This window comes from Microtus oregoni, unplaced genomic scaffold (genome assembly GCF_018167655.1).
Source record: "Microtus oregoni isolate MIOR12 unplaced genomic scaffold, Mior012 000014F_ref0000157, whole genome shotgun sequence".
Lineage (NCBI taxonomy): Eukaryota > Metazoa > Chordata > Mammalia > Rodentia > Cricetidae > Microtus > Microtus oregoni.
The window spans coordinates 36,532,905-36,555,305 of record NW_024543073.1 but is presented as its reverse complement, the minus strand read 5'-3'; the positions used below and the strand labels follow the sequence as shown (position 1 = coordinate 36,555,305).

At 40.7% G+C, this 22,401-nt stretch overlaps 1 protein-coding gene across 1 annotated transcript in view; it reads left to right on the top strand.

Moving 5' to 3' along the window:
- Kiaa0825 (KIAA0825 ortholog) overlaps positions 1-22,401 on the top strand; it is a 411,723-nt gene that overhangs the window by 187,597 nt on the left and 201,725 nt on the right. Inside the window, exons 19-20 of the mRNA XM_041663776.1 lie at positions 2,190-2,348; positions 4,137-4,231. Coding sequence (XP_041519710.1) covers positions 2,190-2,348; positions 4,137-4,231 — 254 coding nt within the window. The remainder of the gene's footprint in view (positions 1-2,189; positions 2,349-4,136; positions 4,232-22,401) is intronic.

Below are 22,401 nucleotides of genomic sequence, written 5' to 3'. Positions count from 1 at the left end.
GGGACACACACAGTGAAACATACGGACACTGCGTATCTCAGGAAGATAAGGAACACACACACAGTGAAATACACGGACACAGTGTACATCAGGAAGAAACAGGAACACACACACAGTGAAACTCACGGACACAGTGTACATCAGGAGGGTACAGGGATACACACAGTGAAACACACGGACACAGTGTACATCAGGAAGATACAGGAACACACACACAGTGAAACACACTGACACAGTGTACAACAGGAAGATACGGGGACACACTCAGTGAAAAACACAGACACAGTGTACATTAGGAAGATACAGGGACCACACAGTGAAACACACTCACAGAGTGTAAAACAGGAAGGTACAGGGTCACACACAGTGAAACAAAAGGACCCAGTGTACATCAGGAAGATACAGGGACACACACACAGTGAAAGAAATGGACACAGTGTACATCAGGAAGATACAGGGACACACACACAGTGAAACACCTGCACACAGTGTACATCAGGAAGATACAGGGACACACACACAGTGAAAGAAACGGACACAGTGTACATCAGGAAGATACAGGGACACACACAACACAGAGAAACACATGGACACACTGTACATCAGGTAGATACAGGGACACAGTGTACATCAGGAAGATACAGGGACACACACACAGTGAAACACACGGACCCAGTGTACATCAGGAAAGTACAGAGGGTCACACACTGTGAAACACATGGACACAGTGTACATCAGGAAGATATAGGAACACACACACAGTGAAACACAGGGTCACAGTGTACATCAGCAAGATATAGGAACACACACACAGTGGAACACATGGACACAGTGTACATCAGGAAGATACAGGGACACACACTCAGTGAATCACATGGACACAGTGTACATCAGGGAGATACAGGGACGCACACAGTGAAACCCACGGACAATGTGTACATCAGGAGGATACAGGGACACACACACAGTGAAAGAAACGGACACAGTGTACATCAGGAAGATACAGGGACACACACAACACAGAGAAACACATGGACACACTGTACATCAGGTAGATACAGGGACACAGTGTACATCAGGAAGATACAGGGACACACACACAGTGAAAGAAGAATAGATCTTTGGCTTCTCATCACAACTGTATGACTCACTCCATGAGCCCTCAAGGCTGTCCTCTGGCCTTTCAAGCCAGAAAGTGTGGTGCTGTGCTGAAGTATTGCAAATTTCTCAACAGCTCTCATATCCGTGGAGCAGCAGGGATGATTCTGGCTGGGTAGTAGCTGAGAGTCTGCCCTTCTAACAAGCTCCCACGTGAGACTGTTGCTGTTGCCTGTGCACCACACGGGGTGGTGAGGGTTTTCCATGACCCCTGGAGTGCTCTTCTCTCTAATATTCTGTAATGTGTATTAGCTGCAAACCTGGGGATGTATTGTGGTATATTAAAAAGCCAGGCAAGTCTTTATTTTTATTTATTAAGTGACTTATTAATAGCAAACATTTGTTAGGTTGATGGTATTCTTTTAGTCATTTTAATTTGTTGCTTTCCAAAAAGAGTCCCATAAAACAGATTAGGGATGTTCGCCTTACTTATTTATGGGTAGAAAATGAGCGATAATGCGGGAGATTCTGTCTTCTTGTCCAGGGCTACACCAGTGCTTGGATGATTAGAATTATATACTCTGAGTTTCTATTGAGCCTTGATAGTGTTCAGTCCACAGCATGGAAATTAAATGTGTGGGAGTTCGCATTATAAATAGTTCCATACAGAATGAGACTCCTTACAGTAAAATCAGGATACTTACTGCTCTGCTGAACCCAGAGTAGGGAGCAACTGTATTTAACGAATGAACGAGCAGCCTTTTCCTGTGCACAGTCATGCACTGCAGTTACATTATGGTAGCCAGACATTGTAACGCATGAGGCCAATGATGGGACAATGCCTGTTCAGAAGATTGCAACATACCAAGCACTCATTCAGCATAGGAGGATTTGTTGAATGTTTTTAACTCTGTAATCCATTAGGATTAACTTGGTTTTGATAGGTCTACTATGATAGTGATATGTACACAGCTCTGTATCTCAGAGCGTATGTATTTCCTGAGACCAGCAGCACACTGCTATCTAGATAATGTACTAGAAGTGTAAGCTGGGGCGTTGACCACCCTGATCCCGGGCTTCTTTTCCTGAAGGACTATTTAAAGGAACAACTATCTGCTACAGATGGTTCAGAAGAAAAGCCACTACCCAGCCAACCACTGAAAGTGACCTCGAGGAATGTAGAAGATCAGCCCCCTGTTTTTAACCCTTTCCATGTGCAGAAGATGTTCAGTGAGAACATGCTAGATCAGGTATGTGGAAATTAAGTGTAAAATTCAACTTAAATGTATGGTTTCTGTCCTTCAAAAGTAAGACACAACCCCATATTACTGTTGTAACATAGTCTTCCTCCACACACTTTGTTTAGGAAGCAAAAGTTCACATTGCCATTTTCATGGCCTGTACAAAGTGTTTGGGTTGTTTAGTTTATTTCCATGTTAGACTGGTTCATATGTTTGGTCTATAAAACTTACCTTTCACCTGGAATCCTGTTGCTGTCAGGCTGTGTCTGTATAAGGCTCAAAGAACCAAGCATTTCTTGTAACTCTTCCCTCCCTTGAGTCAGCCCCTCCTTTAGGACACATGTTTACCCAACATCTTTTTGCCTCTGTGAATGTGTCCAGTAGATCAGAAAGCACTTTAAATGATTTGTAGAACACTGAGAACCACTATAAAAGGCACGAGACAAATTTGGTTTTTATAACCTTAGACACATCCCCAAATTTAAAGTGGATTTTCTAATGACTTTGAAACAGAAATATTTAAAGTCAACATGATAAAAAAAAACAATATATTTTTAGAAGTCAGATTTTGCCATTGTTTCAGCTGTGTACTTTTAATTTTATTAAAAAAGATTCTTTCCGCAAGATGTGTGAATTGAATTGCTTTTGTTTTGTTTGATCTTTCTCTCTCTCTCTCTCTCTCTCTCTCTCTCTCTCTTTCATTCATTATTTTCTTCTTCCTTCTCTCTCTCTCTCTTTTTTTTTTTTAATTTCCCAGAACACTCCTGACAGACAGCTTACACTAGCAGGGCAGAAGAGAAGAGCTTGGCCTAGAGTGCTCGTGAAAATGAGAATTAAAACTTGCCTGATTTGGCATGCAGATGATACTTTAACCATGCCTGTTACAGCTCTCGTCCACATCCATCAATACTGTAGTAGAATAAGACCTTCAAATGCTGACAAGCCGGGCCGAATTCTCCTGCTCTCTGACAGGGTTGTAGCGCTCAATTTATCAGCAGTGACAAGGGGTAGCTCTGGTCAAAGACTATGCTGGTGTCTCATTATCCAAACTGTTTAGTTTATAGAGCAGAAGATCCTATAATACGTTTAAACCTAATGTATAAGGTATAGTTTATTGGGTGCTTCTTATACTGCACATTAGATTGCTCTAAATCACAAATAATTATTGTAGCTATTAAATCACCCCTTTTCATTTAAGTAAATAGCATGTTTACCAAGTTCTGAATTATGAGACTATTTCTCACAGTAATTTTCTCCTTACTCTGATGTGAAGTTATCTAGTAATGAGAAAAAAGAATCATGTATGTTATTTACATTTGAAAATCCTTACAATTTTCCTACTAACACACTAGTGTCCGACTCTGATTGAGCTGGGTCTTATCGTTGAGGCTTAGTGCTTACTGAGTTTCCCTCTGGTGTCCACACTGAGGTACTAGAAAACAACCTGTGACAGTAATGTCACACACGAGAAGCCACCAAGTCGCCATGCTCACCTTCTAGAATCACCCTTCCAACAAAACTTGATGGGTGAATGCCATTAACATTTGGAAAAATAACGAATCCAGAAATTGATTTATATTTTTATAAATAATGACTACATCCCTAAATGGATTTATAAATTAATTGCTGTCTTATTGGAATAAACAACTCCTCTGTGGACATGATTGATGTGATCTGTCCAAGTCCTTGTTCTGAGCTCCTCCTTTTTAGTTAGCGAGTCACAGCTGGGGCTGGAATTCACTGATCACATTAATTCTGATTAATAACTAACAATAGTGTCTTCTCATTCGTCAACAGGCAGTCACAGCAACATGGTGCTGGAATTGGTCAAACTTGCTGCCAAATTACCTGCGAGTGGATAAGATGACCTTTGGCGCACTGCTCAAAAACAGGTGAGAAGACTGGAGTGTGGGCTCAGGAAGTGTGTGTAGTATGTATGTCAGCTTTAAGAGAGTGAAAAATTTATTGTCAGGGTAATCTCTTATTTTCTGTTTTTTGAGGCACCCATCATAAATAAATATGACTAAACTTATATGTATACATTAAAATTCTGTTTCCTGTAATGAATAGTTGCAAAATTAGTTTATTTTGTCTTAATTTTAAATATTTTTTTTTACTTTGCATATCGAATGGTTTACTATTCTAAACACAAAAAGTTACTGACTTAAATGCCATAGGGGCATTTAAAAGGTATACCTGTGTTTACAACAGTTTCATGAGTGCATGCAAAATGCCAGAGCAGATTATCTGGTCCAGTGAGGGCCAACATGAGGAAGACTGTCAAGACTGAATTGCTTCACTTTCTAGCCAGTTATTCTGACACTGTCTATTATCCTCTCTGGTGCAGGTTGTTTAAACACACATACACACACACACACACACACACACACACCCTTTTGTTCTTCATGCGTTATCTTTAGGCTTATAGCTAAGTATGGGAATTCATTTCTGTTTAATCTTTGTTATGGAGATCTATGTTTTTCAAAATATTGACTACTTTCCTTGAAAAACATAATAGCAAGTACACGGTAGAGTTATATCATCCTTGTGAAATTTGAGCATATGAAAGAGAATACAAAAAGAGATTGAAGTATTTCCCAAGCAAAACTTTGTAAAACAAAACTTCAGTGCATGTATCACTGGTAAAAGTTATACCTCAGATATGCGGTCACTATAGCATTGTAATATTTTGCCTGCAAATTAAGATGATTTGTCTATTAAGACCAAGTTGAACAAATGAGCAAATTCCTCTTGAAAGACAGAGCATTTCCCTCAGCAAGTAGCCTGCATGCTTTTCATTTTTAGTATTTGGTCCCATCCCCATGTTATCTGGAAATGGGAGAGGTGAGTTGATGAAAGGGAGGCTGGGTCCCGTTTTGAACCAAATTATGTGGTGTGAGCACAACATACAAATTTTTATATGAGAATCCTCTAGAAAAGATAAGCCTTTCCCCCTGCTATTCAAAAAGCTTTGAGTTTGTGCAGATTAAACATTATAGTTTCCTAATTTTTCTTTAGTAGCTTCTAATCAACTAAATGGTATTCTAGGGACAACACATCTTTCAAAACTTGCTACATTTGCATTGTATAATAACCATGTATAAGGAAATTCTATTTTAACAGAATTTTCATATTGTTATTTGTGTTTAAGAGGAATATTGTTTAATCATAGATTTCAATTAGGTCACTGGATATTTAGTTCTATTTCCCTGTGATATGTGCAAGAGTGAGTAGGAGGAAAAATAACCTGCAAATTTCCTCCAGAATAGCAGGTCAGACAGTTCCCTTAGCTCAGGCTCATGAATCTTTAATGAAGGCAGCTACAATCTAATCTTAATAAGAACCTGGGATTTTACGGAATGGTGTGAAAAGCATTCTACAGAAAACTAGGAGACACCACAAGCAACAATGGGCCTAATTGATTCACCCTGAGTGATGGGAGACATCTGAGATGAAGATCAGCTGTCACTTCATTTATTTTAAGTTTTATTTATGAGTTTGGATTGATATTGAGTTGGTAAGAAAATGGTTTCTGCTGTTTTTCTTTAAAATTCTAAAACACTCTCTTTTTTGACCTACCTAAAAATGCTGAGGGTTAAAAAATAGGAATTTTTTTTAATGTGGTTGTCTGAAGTACATAATTGAAATTAGACTACAGAAGAATGACCCTTTAGAAGAGGGCTATGTGTGCAAGATCACACTTGTTCCTTACAGTGTAGTCTCAGTGCTAGTGTCAAAGGGGAGACTCCAGAGGATCCCTCTTTGGCACCAATCACCAGCTGCACCAGTGACTCATCCCCTTTTCTTGGTAATAACGCTGTAGTGATTATGGCTTGCATGCATGAGTGAGGCTGTGGATGTTGAAGGTAGACCTAATGCTATGAAACAAACTGAACTAGATATGAAACTGTCAAAAAATGTTTAGGAGGACAGCATCCATGTGATCTTCTAAAATGTCTTTTTGACAAGACCAGACTCCCCTCATCGTTAGCATAAGACAAGCATGAGAAAGTAGAATTCCTGAGTTCTCAGGAGTTTATCTTTTGACTTTAGATTTCCATATAGATAAAATGAAATTATGTTGCTACTCCATGGAGTTAACACACCAAGAGTGTTAAGCTATTTGTAAGTCAAAACACCTTTGCAGGAAGGTGCCCAGCGTTAGTTCTGTTGAGTAAGGAGAGTGTGAAGATTCACTATGGCTCACTTGGTAGAGTTCTCTTGTCATGTATGAGGCCCATTGTTTAATCTGTTCTAAAATAAATGAAGAATTATCAAATCAATTCCCCAAGCCACCAAGTTTGTAGCCATTCATTCCAGGCCTAAATCAACAGGTGAGGCTAGGCAAGACAGCTATCAGGGCATAGGGCCTATGGGTTTAGGAGACAACTAGGGAGAAAAACATTAAGAAATCAAGAGGTCAACATAGCCATTTATGAGATAAGTACCCAGAGCTGAATACTTGACAGACAGCTTAAATGTATTCAAGAGAAATCTTGGTGGCAACAATATTTGTATCTAGAGCAATTCTGGCTTGTATTATGTGGGCAGTTTCAGTGTTATTCCAAAGGTAGAGTAAGGCGACCCTGATGAGTCCTTGATGGGGATATGGCCTGTGCTCCATCAATAGTCTCACACCGAAGTGCTCCTTTCTGATCCATGACACTCTGCAGGTTGCCTTCTTCAGGTTCTTTGAACTCTCCATTTCTCACCATGAGGCCCCTCACAATTCACAAGGATGCCATCCCATTGGTGTAAATATTATCTTATCACCTATTTAAAAAGCTCTGTGAGTCACCCTGTTTTATATTCTCTGTGGTGTTCTCTCTCTCTCTCTCTCTCTCTCTCTCTCTCTCTCTCTCTCTCTTTGGTTTTTCAAGACAGGATTTCTCTGTAGATTTTGAGTCTGTCCTGGAACTAGCTCTTGTAGACTAGGCTGGCCTTGAACTACAGAGATCAATCTGCCTCTGCCTCCCGAGTGTTGACACTAAAGGCATGTGCCACCACTGCCCAGCTTGTGTTTTTTTTAATTATGATCTGAAATTTCAATTTTATTTATATTCTTTCAATCATATGCTCTAGAGTAAAGCATAAATTCTGTGAAATCGGTGCCTGCTTTGTTTCAACGCTGACAGCATTGCCTTGAATAATCTGGGAGCACAGTGGGCTCTCGGCAGCACTACCTGAAATAACAATAAACCAAGACTAGGAATGCCCAGGAAAAGTTGGCTCCCAACAGGTTAGCACAGGGTAGGTCATCCCCAGATGTGATGCTATATCAGTGGCCATGTAGGCATGCAAAATGTTCTCTGGTAAATATCAAGTTAAAGAACTATACCAATGTATATTTTTCCTCTGTATTTTCAACATTTGGATGGCAGTCAGGTTATTTGTAATCTTTCTATTTAAAATGCCTGGTTTATTTTTATTATGTGAAATTTGGCTCAGATTAAAAGAACAGGAAACTGGTCTTTATTTTTAATTAATTGGCTCACTTCAAGCCATAATCCTGTCAGCAACAAAGCCTGTTCTTGACTATATGCTTCCTAAGTCTTTTGACATCCTAGTGAAAGGGTTTGTATCTGATGACACTAAAACTCAGAGGTGAAAACTGTCAGATGTGGTCAGCTGCCAGCAGTATCTAGCCCAGCCTTTGTAAATTAATTATGAAGGATTTATTTCCTGAGACATTTGAAAAAAATCTTAAGTATCTGAGATCTTATGGAAGAAATCCTGAATATGTATCAATGATATACGTGTTTTGATTTATTAAGTTTGCTGTTATAGGAAATGAAAACTCCTGGAGGCTTAGAAAACCAGCAAATAGATCAGTTGTACACTTTCCCTTAATGTCCTGGAAGAGTAAGTGCTGTGATTGTACATTGATCTTTCAAAATAATCAAGGTTCTTATCCCTGCTTCTACTGGCCCATTCGTATTTTCATCCTCTTTCACTTTAAAATAAATCCAGAGCATCGAAGGGTGGTGATTGCATTTCTGGAGAGTGCATCTAAGGCTCGCTCTGCTCCTTCCTCCACGGCTGATCTCCAGATGGCCATTTGATACTGTTTGCCTTGTCACGGGAACAGATTTATGTTGATTCTCTTCTCTTTACTTTATTTACTCAGACTAATTCCCAAGAATTGTGGTGTTGAAAATAACGTGCTAATACAGTAGCCCGCTATGCTATTTTACTATCTAAATATACTGCATATGAGTTTGGCTTCAGGTTGAGCAAACACAATTAAATACGATGGCAAGAACAGCCGAAGGGGTGGTGGTGGCAGATTTCTGGCTGTCAAGCTGGGGCCTTTCCAGGTGGACAATAACCATGTATCTGAGAGGAAAACGAGGTTAGGAAATGTGTTGAAAAATAGCTGTTGATCATTGGCGTGTTGTCCTTTACCAACAAATATGAAGTGACTTTACTCTGTGTCACGTGATAGTGCATGTCCCACCATGGACCCCTGTCAGGTGACGGAGCATGCCCTACGATGGCTGGTGAACAGGAATGGCTGTTTCTGGCCTCGAACCGCATACCGCACCCTCCCAAGTTACTGTTAGCAGGCACTGCTGCCATTAGTAAAATGTTTCTAGTTGTTTACGGCAGTAAAGCCCAGTGGTGGTTTTAAGGAACGATGCTGTCTTATGAGTCCACGCCTCCCGGTTGTTACACACATTACCTTTGCTGTGGCATTCAAATTTGGTGGATGCTGGTGTTGTTTGTTTTTGTCATGTTCCAGCTCCAAAGAGGACCCTTTTTCCCCCACCTCCACCAAAAGTCCCTGGCCTCAATTACTCCCACCATCGTCTTATCTTTTCTTTTCTTTCTTTTTTTTTTTTTGTGGTTACTAATTTTTAATTCAACCATTATACCCAGTTTTATCTCATAAAAATAACAAAACATTCCTATAAAATTGCATTATGCTGTAAGGACAGGTTTCTTGCTCTGACATAGTGCTGGAAAAACGTTGGCACCAAATGCACGTAAACAAAGTGTTAAGGCTACTGCAGGTGTGTGAACTGTATACCGCTGGATTTAGCTGGGCAGGCCTCCTCCTGGACGGCACACTGGCCATGCTCTGGGCCCAATTTCACTCTTATCTTTTTAAACAGAGGGCTGCACTCACATCCGGAATCCCTACAGCATTGTGGTGTTCGCACAGAGCTTGCCTCCTATGTGTTTAGGATGACTAAATTTAACACTGAAGACAAAGGGATTGGTACACAAACCAAACAGACTCATCAACACCCTGTTTTCTATTGAGAAACATGTATGCCCGTTGTTCTTTGTGGTATATACAACATCTTCACACAAATATCTGTGGCCCTTACTATAACCGTGTCATGGCAACTGGTACTTGAATGGCACAATCCTTCCTCAGTGTCCAATGCTTTGTGTAGTAGTATTCCCTACTCCTGGTCCGCTTTTCTTTTTTCTTGCTTTTTCTATTTTTAGCTCTATACTTCTTGCAAAAATATTAATGGCGTGGAAACAGTGGAGAGAGTTGCTGCATGGCTTGAATAACTAAAGTTCTCTACATACACGTTTGACTATAATCCTACCATAGCCTTATAAGATAGATCAGTGTCATCGTTTTGTTCAGAATAAAACCAGTGCACACAAGTCTAAAGAATGTGTTCAGTTCCTGATTCAATCCATGTTCTGAACTACTTTTGTCTAATGACTCTGAAGACCTCTGCTTTAGTCAACACAAAAGGGCCAGGAAGAAATGGCCCTTTTCTCCTTTTCTCTGGAGAACATTCCTGAGGGCCTTCCCTCCCCAGACCACATGGATTATTCTTGTTCCTCTTTGCTTCCTGGACCTGACAAGATGTAGCAATCTGATCCCACATTCTCTTCTGTGTAGCCCAGGTTCACTTCCGTCACAGCCCTTCTGGTCTAATACTCAAGCATCTACTGCGGTCAAGACATTTATTTGGAAAATCATTATTTTCTAGGTAATATACTTAAACACCAATGATCCGGATAACCTTTCAGTTAGTCCTGAATCACATACATGGAGGACTCTTGTGAGATGAGATTGCACCACTAACATTGAAGCCTTCTTAGGTTGTGAACTCTGTGATCTAAGCATGATGAGAAAATGGCCTAATTACTTAGTTCTCAGAATGCATCCCTATCATCAATCAACACAGTACTGTACTTTGACATGTCTGCTAGTGTTATTTAGACTTAGTAACCAATGCAGTAAGGTTCAAGTTACTCAATAAGAGTCTCTCACATGGCCAGGCTGTGGTGGCACATGCCTTTAATCCCAGCACTTGAGAGGCAGGCAGATCTCTGTGAGTTCGAGGCCAGTCTGGTCTACAAGAGCTATTTCTAGGACAGGCTCCAAAGCTACAGAGAAACCCTGTCTTGAAAAACAAAACAAAACAAAAGAGTCTCTCACACTTCCTTCTCAAAGTCCAGTTTTGTTTTTGTTATTTCTAATCCTTTCAGGAAAGAGAGCTCTCTCATGTTGAAACTTTGAAAGATAAACTGAGTCCTTGGATTGGACTGGCATCAGGTTTATGGCTGAACTTTTACATGTGGATATGAGAGGACCACCAAAGTCTTGAAGGAACACAGTGACAAGGACACAGAGCTACTGAAGGACATTAAGGACAGTTGAGGTGGAGAGACATGGTGGATGCGAAAAACAGGCTCTTATATATATGGCAAGATTAAGTAACTGTGAATTATGTAAGTTAACAACAATGTAATTTGAACAAGATCTCCATTACTTGAGTGAGAAAATAGACAACCTAAATAAATATGTTAAGTACTACTGACAGAAATGCAGAATTGGCAACATTTTGATGAAAGGAAGGTATAATAATTTTCTCAAAAGCAGCCTTGGGAGAATATTTTGCTTGTCACTGTGAAACAAAATTTACTTTGTAATAAATTTTCATCTACCTAATTATACATTCACATGCTGGCACTTTGGGTTCTTGCAGTGGATCAAAAGCTATTTAAAAACTTGCCTGTATAGAACACATTCTCTTTTCAATGACTACTCTTTAAGTATTTTCCCCGTTAACTACTATTCAGACTCCAAAGCCTCTGGCATGTTTCCTGCAGAAAGTTTTAGCATAGGTTCTGTCAGGAGCAGCTATCATAGGCCCTCCAGTCTGACTGTGGCAGCTTGAAGGTGCAGGGATCACCACTGAGCATCTCAGTTGCTTTATATTGCTATCCCATAATGTGAGGAAGTGGTCTTTCTGAAGATACTTCCTTATAGATTTATGAGTTAGATTTGTGTGTACTAAGTGCAATTAAAAATACCAAATCTGAGCAACAACTAGTAATAATCTTTACCTTCTTTGTATATAGCATATTGTTGAGTTTCCTAGTATACTGCAGACCTGCGGTGTTTGTACAGCTTCCTTTCCCTGTCCCTGGCATTCTCACCCTAATGGACCTAGGATCTATTTTGAAATCTTTAAATCTTTTCTCTTTACTTCATACTGTGCAGTCTTTAAGAAAGGCTTTAAAAATCAAGTTCGTCATTGAATATTTATCTTAATGTTGAAATTTATTTTGTTACAAAATATAAAAATGTATACATATAGCCTGGTGGTGGTAACACACTCCTTTAATCCTATCAGATAGAGGCAGAGTCAGGGTCATCCTGGTCTACAGAGCAAGTTCCATGACAGCCAGGGAAACCTTGTCTTGAAAAACGTGTGTGGGAGGAGGGGTGTGTGTGTGTGTGTGTGTGTGTGTGTGTGTGTGTGTATACACACACTTCAAATAGTAAAAGATGGCCAGATATGGAATATAAAATACCTTTTCCTAACTCTTCAACCACATCAATTTCTCTCCAACTATAATTGCATGAAATAGTTTTGACTTTATTAATTTGTTAATAAGTCATTTAAGAGCTATTCCACATTCTTGTCAACTTAAAATTATAGTATTGGCTCAGTGCATTGAAACACACAGAATTTAATTTATATTACCAACTCATTCCCTTCCTATCAGTGACTTTTTGAAAACATAAACTAATTTTGGTTCTTTTCTTAGTCATGTTTACATGCTATGTCATAACAATGGCAGGTTCTCCCCATCCCTTGGTTATAAGATGAATCATAATATACTGACCGGCACTAAGTGTTCCTTCAGGTGAGAGAGAGAGAGAGCAGAGGTTACTCATGTGCAGACTCAGACAGCTAATAGAGTGAATGATTGTGGGAGCTAAGCGCCTCCTAAAATCTATACTTGAGAACTTTGTGCAGAGAAAAAAAAACACATTTGTCCAGGGTTACGTTGTCTGCTTCCCTCAACTGGCATTTTCAGTTCTTCTCATTCAAGATCAGCCTATGACCATCATTAGTCATCCGCTAGTCCACACAGCTCTCAAAAAAAAAAAAATCCCTATTTTCCAAAGCCCCAGGGCATCTATCAACAAAGTAACCCATGTTAATTTTCAGCATGTGTCATCCTGACATTCACAGATACTTTTGAAACCTGTCCACACCTGGGTGAGAACCTCAGGTGCCTCCTGCTAACACTTGTGCCATAAGGCATGTTTATAAGAGGGTGGAGCCATCCCCTTGATGTTCAGGTTCCAGCATGAATAAATTCTATTTAGATGGCTTCTTTTTGTTTCAGAACCTTCTGAGTTAAGGAAAGATTACCAATAAACAAGCTTTGCTAATGGACATATGAAGAACCTTGCAAAAATACTTTAAATCACGTACTTATTAGAAACTAAACAATACTGAGCCAAACAGTGGTGGCGCACGCCTTTAATCTTAGCACTCGGAGGCAGAGGCAGGTGGATCTCTATGAGTTCAAGGCCAGCCTGGTCTCCAAGAGACAGGACAGGCACTAAAAGAAACTGAACAATACCGACATTCACAGAGTTGTTAATCTCTTTCCTGCTTCCTAGCCTACTTTGTGATATCACTTATCTGAGGCGACAAATCCTTTTCATTTTTATATAAAACTTTATTCTGGATAAAGTTTTAAGTGAGGAAAAAACACAAATATTGAGATTTATAAAAGTAGATGAAATATATAATACTTGTTTTTTGATATAACAGAAACTTTCTAAAGCTATAAAGAAGGGGCTTTCCATTTTATGCTATTGACTGGGAAGATTGTGAAGCATTTCTTGTCAAATGACTACTCAGGGTTAACAAATTAAACCTAATAACATCCAGAATACAAAGGTCAGGACAGGAGCTCATACAAGGGCAGAATCCTAGAGGCAGAAGCTGATGCAGAGGTCATGGGTGGTGGGGGGGGGGGCTGCCTGCTGGCTTGCTTCCCATGGCTTGCTCAACCTGCTTCCTAAAAGAACTCAGGACCAGCACCCAGTGATGCCCCCATTGGATATCAGGGAGGCATTTCCTCTACGGAGGCTCCTTCCTCTGTTGAAGCTAGCTTATGTCCACGTGACACAAACACACACACACACACATCACTGTTAGACCACAGCTTTTCCTTTCCTATTCAACCCCAAGACTGCACATTAAAAACATAAATAACTTCAAAAGTCTCACAGTCTTTACAAATTCAAACACACTGAAGTTTCAGTCCCTTTAAAATAGCCAATCTCTTTTTTTTTTATCGTTTTGAAATCAGTTTTAATACTTGTATGCCAATCTCTTTTTAAAAACTAAGTTTTTTTTAAAAAAAAATTCAAAGTCTCTCAACTTTGGGCTCCGGTTAAATACTGACTTCAAGAGGGAAGAATCAGGGCACAGTCCCAAGCAAATCAAAGCAAAACAAAATTCCAGCTGTCCAGTGTCTGGGATCTACTCACAGTCTTCTGGACTCCTCCAGAGGGCTTGGGTCACTTCTCTGGCTCCACAGTCTGAAACATGCACAGTTTGTCTCTTAGGTTCCATCTGGCTCTACTCTACTGCTCCTGCTGTTCTTGATGAACATCTCTGAAACACTAGAGTCCTCCACAACTGGCCTGCAGTTTCACCAGTAGCCTCTCATAGGCTCTTTTCATGGCGCCATGCATCATGTATGTAAAACTGCTTTACATGAGCCCTTCCATGTTGTCACTGAGGCCGCAACTTCACCAATGGCCTTTCCTGGCATCTCAGCACTCTTCATGACCCCTTCATGCCTTCAAATCCAGGACCACCTGGGTGATGCTTACACATTACTAAGTCTGGCTGCCAGCCCGAGGTACAACCTTGGCCACCTCTGGAACACAGCTTCTCTGTGTGTGCTCTCAGGGAACACTTCCCAGAAGAGTTTACCTCAGTGATACTGATCTCTTCTTAATCACCACTAATTTTGTAACTCCAGCTGACCAGCAGCAAGAATCCAGCACAGCAAAGTTTAACTTTCATAGTTCTGGTCGCTTGTTAATCACAGCTGATTCTTCAGCCCCAGCTAGCCAGAATCACAGAATCCTAATTCAGTCTTTAAACTTCCTCTGAAACTTCACAAGCCATGCCTCGGTTCTCTGCACTGCTCTCAATGTTCTTATCGCTCATGCTCACCCAGAACACTCCACAGAGCTCTTGATACTCAATGGATCTTCTAGCCCAGAGTTCCGAAGGTCTTCCACTATCTTCCCGCAAACCTAATCAGGCCTGGCGCAGCAGTACCCCGCTGTTCTAGTACCAGTTTGACTTAGCTAGGGTTTCTACTGCTGTGAACAAAACACCATGACCAAAAAGCAGGTTGGGGGAGGGAAGGGTTTATTTGGCTTACACTTCAGCATTGCTGTTCATCACTGCAGGAAGTCAGGACAGCAATTCATACTGGGCAGGATCCTTGAGGCAGGAGCTGAGGCAGAGGTTATGGAGGGGAGCAGCTTACTGGCTTGCTTCTCCCTGACTTGCTCAGTAGAACCCAGGGCCACCAGCCCAGGGATGGCACCACTCACCAGGGGCTGGGCCTTCCCCCAGTGATTACTGAGAAAATGCCTTACAACTGGATCTTATGAAGGCATTTCCTCAACTGAGTCTCCTTCCTCTCTGATGGCTCTAGCTTGTGTCAAGTTGACACAAATCAGCCAGTACAGAGACAGTTAGGATTCCCCTACCACATATAAGTTTGTATAAAGGACAGTCTAGATCCCTGGTATTTTATTATTTAGAGAAAACATTTGCTGATTGACATAACATAAACCAGGCTGTTTGTAAGACCTCCATCCTGCTCTTCAGTCCAGCAAGACAGACACTGGGTAGGCAGATGTGTGACCACTCATTCCCTGGGCACCACAGATAAAGAAATAAATCAGACAGCTCCAGCTCTCATAAAATTCAGAATCTCGTGTAGGTAAATATCTTTAAAAAACAAAGCAATGAATATAACTACAATAGAGGTCCAGGCAACTTTCCGTACACCTACAATAGAAGGCTACAGTGGACAGATGAAGGAAGCGATGAGAGGAGATCAGGAAGCTTTGGCACTCCATGTTATAATTGAGTCTTAAATATTGTATGCTGGTTCACATCTGCAAATTGTAGTATTTTGAGAGGTTCTGAGCCTCATTTGAGCGTTGAGACCATGTAGGTTGATGGAGACCACTAGGAGTCTGTCTTGAAGGGGACACTGGCTTGTGGTACTAACCCAATCTCTCTTTGTAGTGGTGAATGGCAGTGGGATGCTTCCCACCACCCAGCTAGCTTTACCCGAAATAATTACACAGAAACTGTGTTCTTTTAAACACTGCCTGGCCCATTAGTTCCAGCCTCTTATTGGCTAGCTCTTACATATTGATCTAACCCATTTCTAATATTCTGTGTAGCACCACAAGGTGGCTTACCAGGAAAGATCTTAACCTGCGTCTGTCTGGAGTGGGAGAATCATGGCGACTGACTGACTCGGCTTCTTTCTCCCAGAATTCTGTTCTGTCTACTCCACTCACCTCAGGGTTGGCCTATCAAATGGACCAAGGCAGTTTCTTTATTAATTAACCAATGAAAGTAACTCCTCCATCATTTCCCCTTTTTCTGTTTAAACAAAAAAGAAAGAGGGTTGTGGGTTTGAGCCCCACGTTGGGCGCCAAGTGTATGTGGCGTAATAACCAGGCTAGCTTAATATGAAACAGCAAATTTTAATGTAGGGATAGCTTACAACACCAGGGATCCAGCGATGGGCAGGAAATACAAAAAGGACTGGCAGGGCTCATGCCCGCCAGATTTATACATAAACATTAGCCCAAGGCGAACATGCCCCCCATTGGGCTGGCTTCCCCTATATCTCTTCCTCCTGATAAGCCTCAGTCACATGTTTTCCCTGCCATGATAGTCAGAAACCAGGACTCAAGAGGAATCTTCTGTCCTTTAGGTTGTTTCTGTCAGTGTTCTGTTGCAGAGATGAGGAATGTATCATACAGTTAGATAGGCAAGGCATGAGGCATTGTAATCTGAGTTGGGCATAGGTCAAATCAGAGCATGAGAGAGTTGGTGTTGTAGCTTTCGACCGAGCTGCTCCTTGTGTGATGGAGGCCTCCTCCCCAGCTTGGGGTACATCTGGACAGTGGGGGAGCTCTTAGGAAGTCAGGCCTGGTGGGCAGATAAATGCTCCTAATGGATGTATCTGGAGCCCAGTCCCTTCTTTTTCCTTTTCCTTCATGTTACCATGAGGCGAGACACTTTTCTATACCAGGAAGTCCCCTCCACAATGTCTTATTTCACCACAGGCCCCAAACCAACAAAGCCAACTGTGTATGAACTGAAATCTCTAGAATGACGAGGCAAAATAAGCCCTTTTTGTTAGTAAGTTGCTTATCTCAGGTGTCTGGTACAGGTGGAGTGCAGTGGACTGCTGTTTTAGCAAAGCAGTGGTTTTCGTCAGTGCATTTTTCACTGTTAAATCTGCTCTGCTGACAGCATAGAGACAAGTGAGCACATATTAGCAGTTCAGGGCAGCTTCATACTGAGTTGAGGAAGTAGCTGCAGTGAAGATGAAGAAGGGCATGGTCCTCCCAGACCTATTACTGCACAATATTGAAAGAGTCCAGTTCTTCCTTTCAAATCCTTGACTTAATATGACCCTGAAGCTTCTTGGACATGTGTAAAGCAATTTCAGGGCCCATGCAATTCATAGATCAGATGGCCTTGGAGTCTGCCACTAAAATCCAATTTGCATTCTTTTGCACAGCTTCAATGGAATGCACCTTAATAAGGACACTTTTGGCATGTGATTGATGGCTCTTGTGTCGAGATGTGCTAGTTTAATGGTGGCCTTGGTGAAGTAGGAGAGGTGTACCTGATTTTTCTGGCTCTCCATCACTCAGTTCTTACAGTCTCTTCTGGAGTGACAGTCTGCTGTTCAGTGCTTGTGATTTTCTTGGAACAGCAGTGGAATGACCCAAAGAGGGGGAGCTGTTTGCACGGCAGCATGTTCTGGTTTCTGCTCCAGACGAACTTGTCTGAGATGACCTTAAATTACATTATAGTCTCTGGTAGGTCTCAGAAGACAAAACAAAGTAAAATTGTTTGTTGATTAGCAGTTTCCTTTCAGCTTTCAGCTACATCTAGCAAGGACTTTAAAGCTGAAGTTCTGTCTCAGCAAATGGCTAGATGCTCCTTCATAGCAAATCTGGGTGCTTATTAGATGTGCGACTTCAATACACTCATTGGGAATAGTGTTATTCTTTACAAAGTAAAAGCATCTGTAATTTTGCTACAAGGAAGAATATTTGCTTCTTCTCCCACAATTTGTTTAATAGTTTTCCTTCTTTACAAGGAAAACACACAGGGTCTGAAAATGCCTTTTCCCTGAAGTGTTCGCTTTGCTGACGTGGTTTTCATGTTCTCCTTTAATGCTGCAGTGGAGGGTTGCCATTCTTGAAATGTGTGGCTTCTCTCCCAGAGCAGCAGATATGGTATGACTAATGTGTACTTGGGTGCAGGGTTTACCATGAGAGATGTTATCTAGGACAGCAGGAGATGGGAGTCCTGCCCTCAAAAAGCATTGATTCTTATCCCAGTTGGATCATTGACATTCAAATTTAATTATTTTAAACTATGAAGAACTCCTAAGTTTAAAAAGGTTTGGGTGTGTTTAAATGGTTCCTTTTTCTTTATTTTTTTTAGTTTTTATGCAATAAATACTTTATCTAGAATCCATTTGACTTACGTGCTTCCCAATCTTGCTACTATAATGAAATGAGATAATCATCTTCCAATGAGGTTTCACAGTTCTCGCTGAAAGAATATTCCAGTGACTTAAAATCTCCATCGTACAAATTCCACCACCTCGATACTCCTCTTTGCTGGGTGCTTATAATCTAAGCATTCTGGGCTTTGGGGGTGCATTAGATCCTCGCTATAGCAACTTATTCCAAGTATATCTGCAATGTTTTCTTGACTGGTTTTCTCATTACTGGAAGACCTGCCAAAGTCTTAGCAGGATATGATTTTTTTTTGTGTGTAAGGTTATGGTTATCTACCCAAGTCTGAACAAGCTTCAGCTATGGAAGCCTGGTATATTGGTGTACCCCAAAGAAGCACTGTGTACTTGTAACACCAAAACTAGAATTCAATCTTACTAACTTAGTTTGGAAAATACCACCTAAAGCAGGTCTGGTTACTGCTTCCTTTAAGTCAAAATAATCTTAGAAACTATGATGTAATAACAAAGAGAACATTTTCTTGTGTAGTCCTCCCTCTATGATGCTATGCTCACTGTCAGGAAGAAACTCATGTGCTGTGAATCACGAGGTCTTTAGACTGGTAACTGAAATAACATTTTAGAAGTTACTCATTATTCCCTAATGTCTCTTTACATAGAATGATTAAGCCTTCCACTCTCATAGAAAAAGTTCTGAGTTGTGAATTCCAGGACAGTGACTTTTTGCTAATGGTGCTATTAATTAGCAATGTCTGCCACAGACAGGAGCAGAAGATCACCGGTGGTGTAGTACCTTTGTGTGGTTTAATTTTCATCTTTAGTGAATGGAAGCAAGAAAGCACCCTGCTTATTCTCTAACAGTGTTCAATACTCTTGGAAGCCCTTTTAAAATGTGTGCTATCTTAATGAAAATGAATATTAAATCTTCTCATATTATGGTTAGAAAACCTTTTTCTTGACAGACTTCCTGAATTGAGAGCTGTTGTAGACTGGTTCAAGCTCCAGCCGACCTGGACTGTACGTGATAGAGCACAGTAACAAATGGAAGTTCAGAATCTCATGGTTTCAGTTTCCAACTTAGAATTATTACATATTTTTTATCCCATAATTCTTAGTTCAGATCTAGATAAGAAACTGGGATAAAATTAATGATTATTATGATTACAAAGACTTGGGAGAAGGGAGCTACCTTATTGTCTTGGGCGCTAGTGCAAGTTCCAAGAATGCCGTTTGTACTTCCTGTGAACTAGGAGAAGATAAGAGATTTAAACGTCGGTTGGATTCTCAACTTGTGCTAATCATTTATAGAGATTAAAGCCAAGTGACTATCTCATGTTGGACCAGAGCACTCCTACTTTAGAAAGTAGTGTGTGGAGCAACAGAGATGGTATTGAAGAAGTTGTCAGTTCAGGGAGTCTGGGATTCCCACTGTAAAAGTTGACACTAGGAAAGAAGTCACTAAAGAGAACTTTTTTATGCTGGTCTTTCGATTGGCAAGTTATGACAAAACTACATTCATGTTACTTGAATACATCTTCTGTCTAGTTTTACATGCTTTTTGACTTGTCTGGAAAATGACATATTGAGGTTTTCATTAGGGTTAACCAAGTGTGATTTTCTTACGGAAGATAACCTGGCAGGACTACAGTTTAAGTGGAATAAACCAGTGGAGCTCAGAAAGGCCACAGCCTTTTTTCACATGGGAGCAATGAGCTGAAAGACTCATTCATCAACCACAGAGTCACAGGTGTGCTGCCTTGCCCACAGCCTGCCAACAGACTGTGAAAGTCACATCCAGGCTGCACTGTCAAACTCGTCCCACTCACAAATACTCTTTTTTTAAAGACAGTTTTTCTTATTACTTTAAAAAATACCAATCCAAATTCTCACTTCCTCCCCTCCTCCCCCTCTTCTCCCACTCCTCCACACACCCTCCCTTCCACCCTCTCTCCAGTATTAAGAAAGGGCAAGGCACCCTGCCCTGTGGCAACTCCAAGGCCCTCCCCACTACATCCAAAGGTATACATCCAAAGAGAATTGGATCCCAAAAGCCAGTACATGCAATAGAGACAAATCCCGGTGCAGATGTCATTGGCCACACAGTCTGCTCCAACTGTCAACCGCACTTAGAGGGACTAGTTTGATCCCATCATCGTTCATTCCCATTCAGTTGGAGTTGGTGAGCTCCCATTAGCTCAGGCACATTGTCTCAGTGGGTGAACCCCTCATGGTCTTGACTTTTTTGCTCATAATTTCACTCCTTCCACTCTTCAACTGAACCTAGGGAGCTCAGTCCAGTGCTCTGATGTGCAGAGGCCTCTGTTTCCATCTGTTGTTGGATGAAGATTCTATGGTGATATTTAAGATTATCATCAGTCTGACTACAGGGCAAGGCCAATTCAGGCACCCTCTCCGCTATTGCTTAGGGTCTTAGCTGGGGTCATCTTTGTGGATTTCTGGGAACTTTTCTAGAACTAGGTTTCTTGCTAACCCTATAATTGCTCCCTCAAGCAAGATATCTCTTTCCTTGCTCTCATATCTGTCCTTCCTCCATCTCAACTATTCCGTTCTCTCAAGCTCTCCCCAACCATTCCCTTTTTCCCTTCCTTCTACCCCCAGACACCGTGCTTCCAAATTTTGCCTGGCATTCTTATCTGCTTCCAGTATCCAGGTGAATCTATATATGTTTTTCTTTGGGTTCAACTTATTAGTTAGCTTCTCTGGGATCATTAACAATAGTCTCAATGTCCTTCTTTTATGGCTAGAACAAATACTCTTAACAGCAAAATTCCAATTCATTTATGTTTGAGGTATGATTTTTGAAATGCTAAATTTCATCCAAACTTTCTGTGAAAAATTATTTCATAAAACAGATTAAAAAATCAAGATATTATTTTATCTCATGAAAATTTATTAATGTCTTTATATCATCTATTATTTCTTCCTAATGTTTATTTATACTTCTTTATTTTGAAAATCCATTCTCCTATATGGTTTTAGGATTTCTTTGAAACATTTAAGAAAATAAGGTTTTATACTGTTTAATTTTTAAAAAGTTTTTGCATCACTTGAGGGAGTGAAAACAAACTTGAAGATTGGCATGTGCCTTCCTAGAGTCTTACAACATCATTATAGGTATTCGCTTTACTAATGAATGTGTGGTTTGTGGTTTAGGGAGGTTTTTGATGAAATTTAGTAACATATGTAACAGCCTTAAACAAAGCTGAGCTTTCCAAAGCCACCCCTGTGGTTTCTACTGTTTTTGTTCTTTGTACAGTTAAAGCTGAGACTGAGTCTCTCTCTCTCTCTCTGACTGTATATGAGAGAGGGAGGGAGGGAGGGAGAGAGAGAGAGAGAGAGAGAAAGAGAGAGAGAAACATATGCACAAATATATATAAATATGTATGTATTCTCATTGGTTTTTGCTTGTTTTTTGTTTGTTTGTTTTATATATGTGTCCATGTGCCTGCCACATGTATGTAGGTACTCAGAGGGGCCACAAGAGTGTGTTGGAAGTCTGGGAAGTGGGAACAGGTGGTTGTTAATTGCCCAAAATGGGTGTTGAGATCCTGACTCAAGTCCTTTGGCATTGCAGCAAATGTTTTTAACCACTTCATCTCCAGCCCCTTATTTTGTTGATCTCACCACACAGGGGAATTAGTTGATGCATATAGCCCTCATGGCCCTGCAGGCTTCTCAGACCTTCTCTTAGAAATAGGCTCAGGCTGCATCATGACCTGCTGAGTCGGAAGCATTCCCACAGGTGGGATTCCTCCAAGGCACTGCCTGCACATGAGTGTCTGCAGCACAGGAATGAGGCAGATTTGCAAAATTCCTTTATCTTTGTAGATTTTTCCTGCCATTTTACTTCCCACTGGAGCAAACACCTTTAATAATGAGACTTCTCATCTACAACACATATAAAAATCTCATTTAATTATCCAGCTATGTCAAGCAACATCAGATCTAATGAACAGAAATTGATACAGCTCTATGA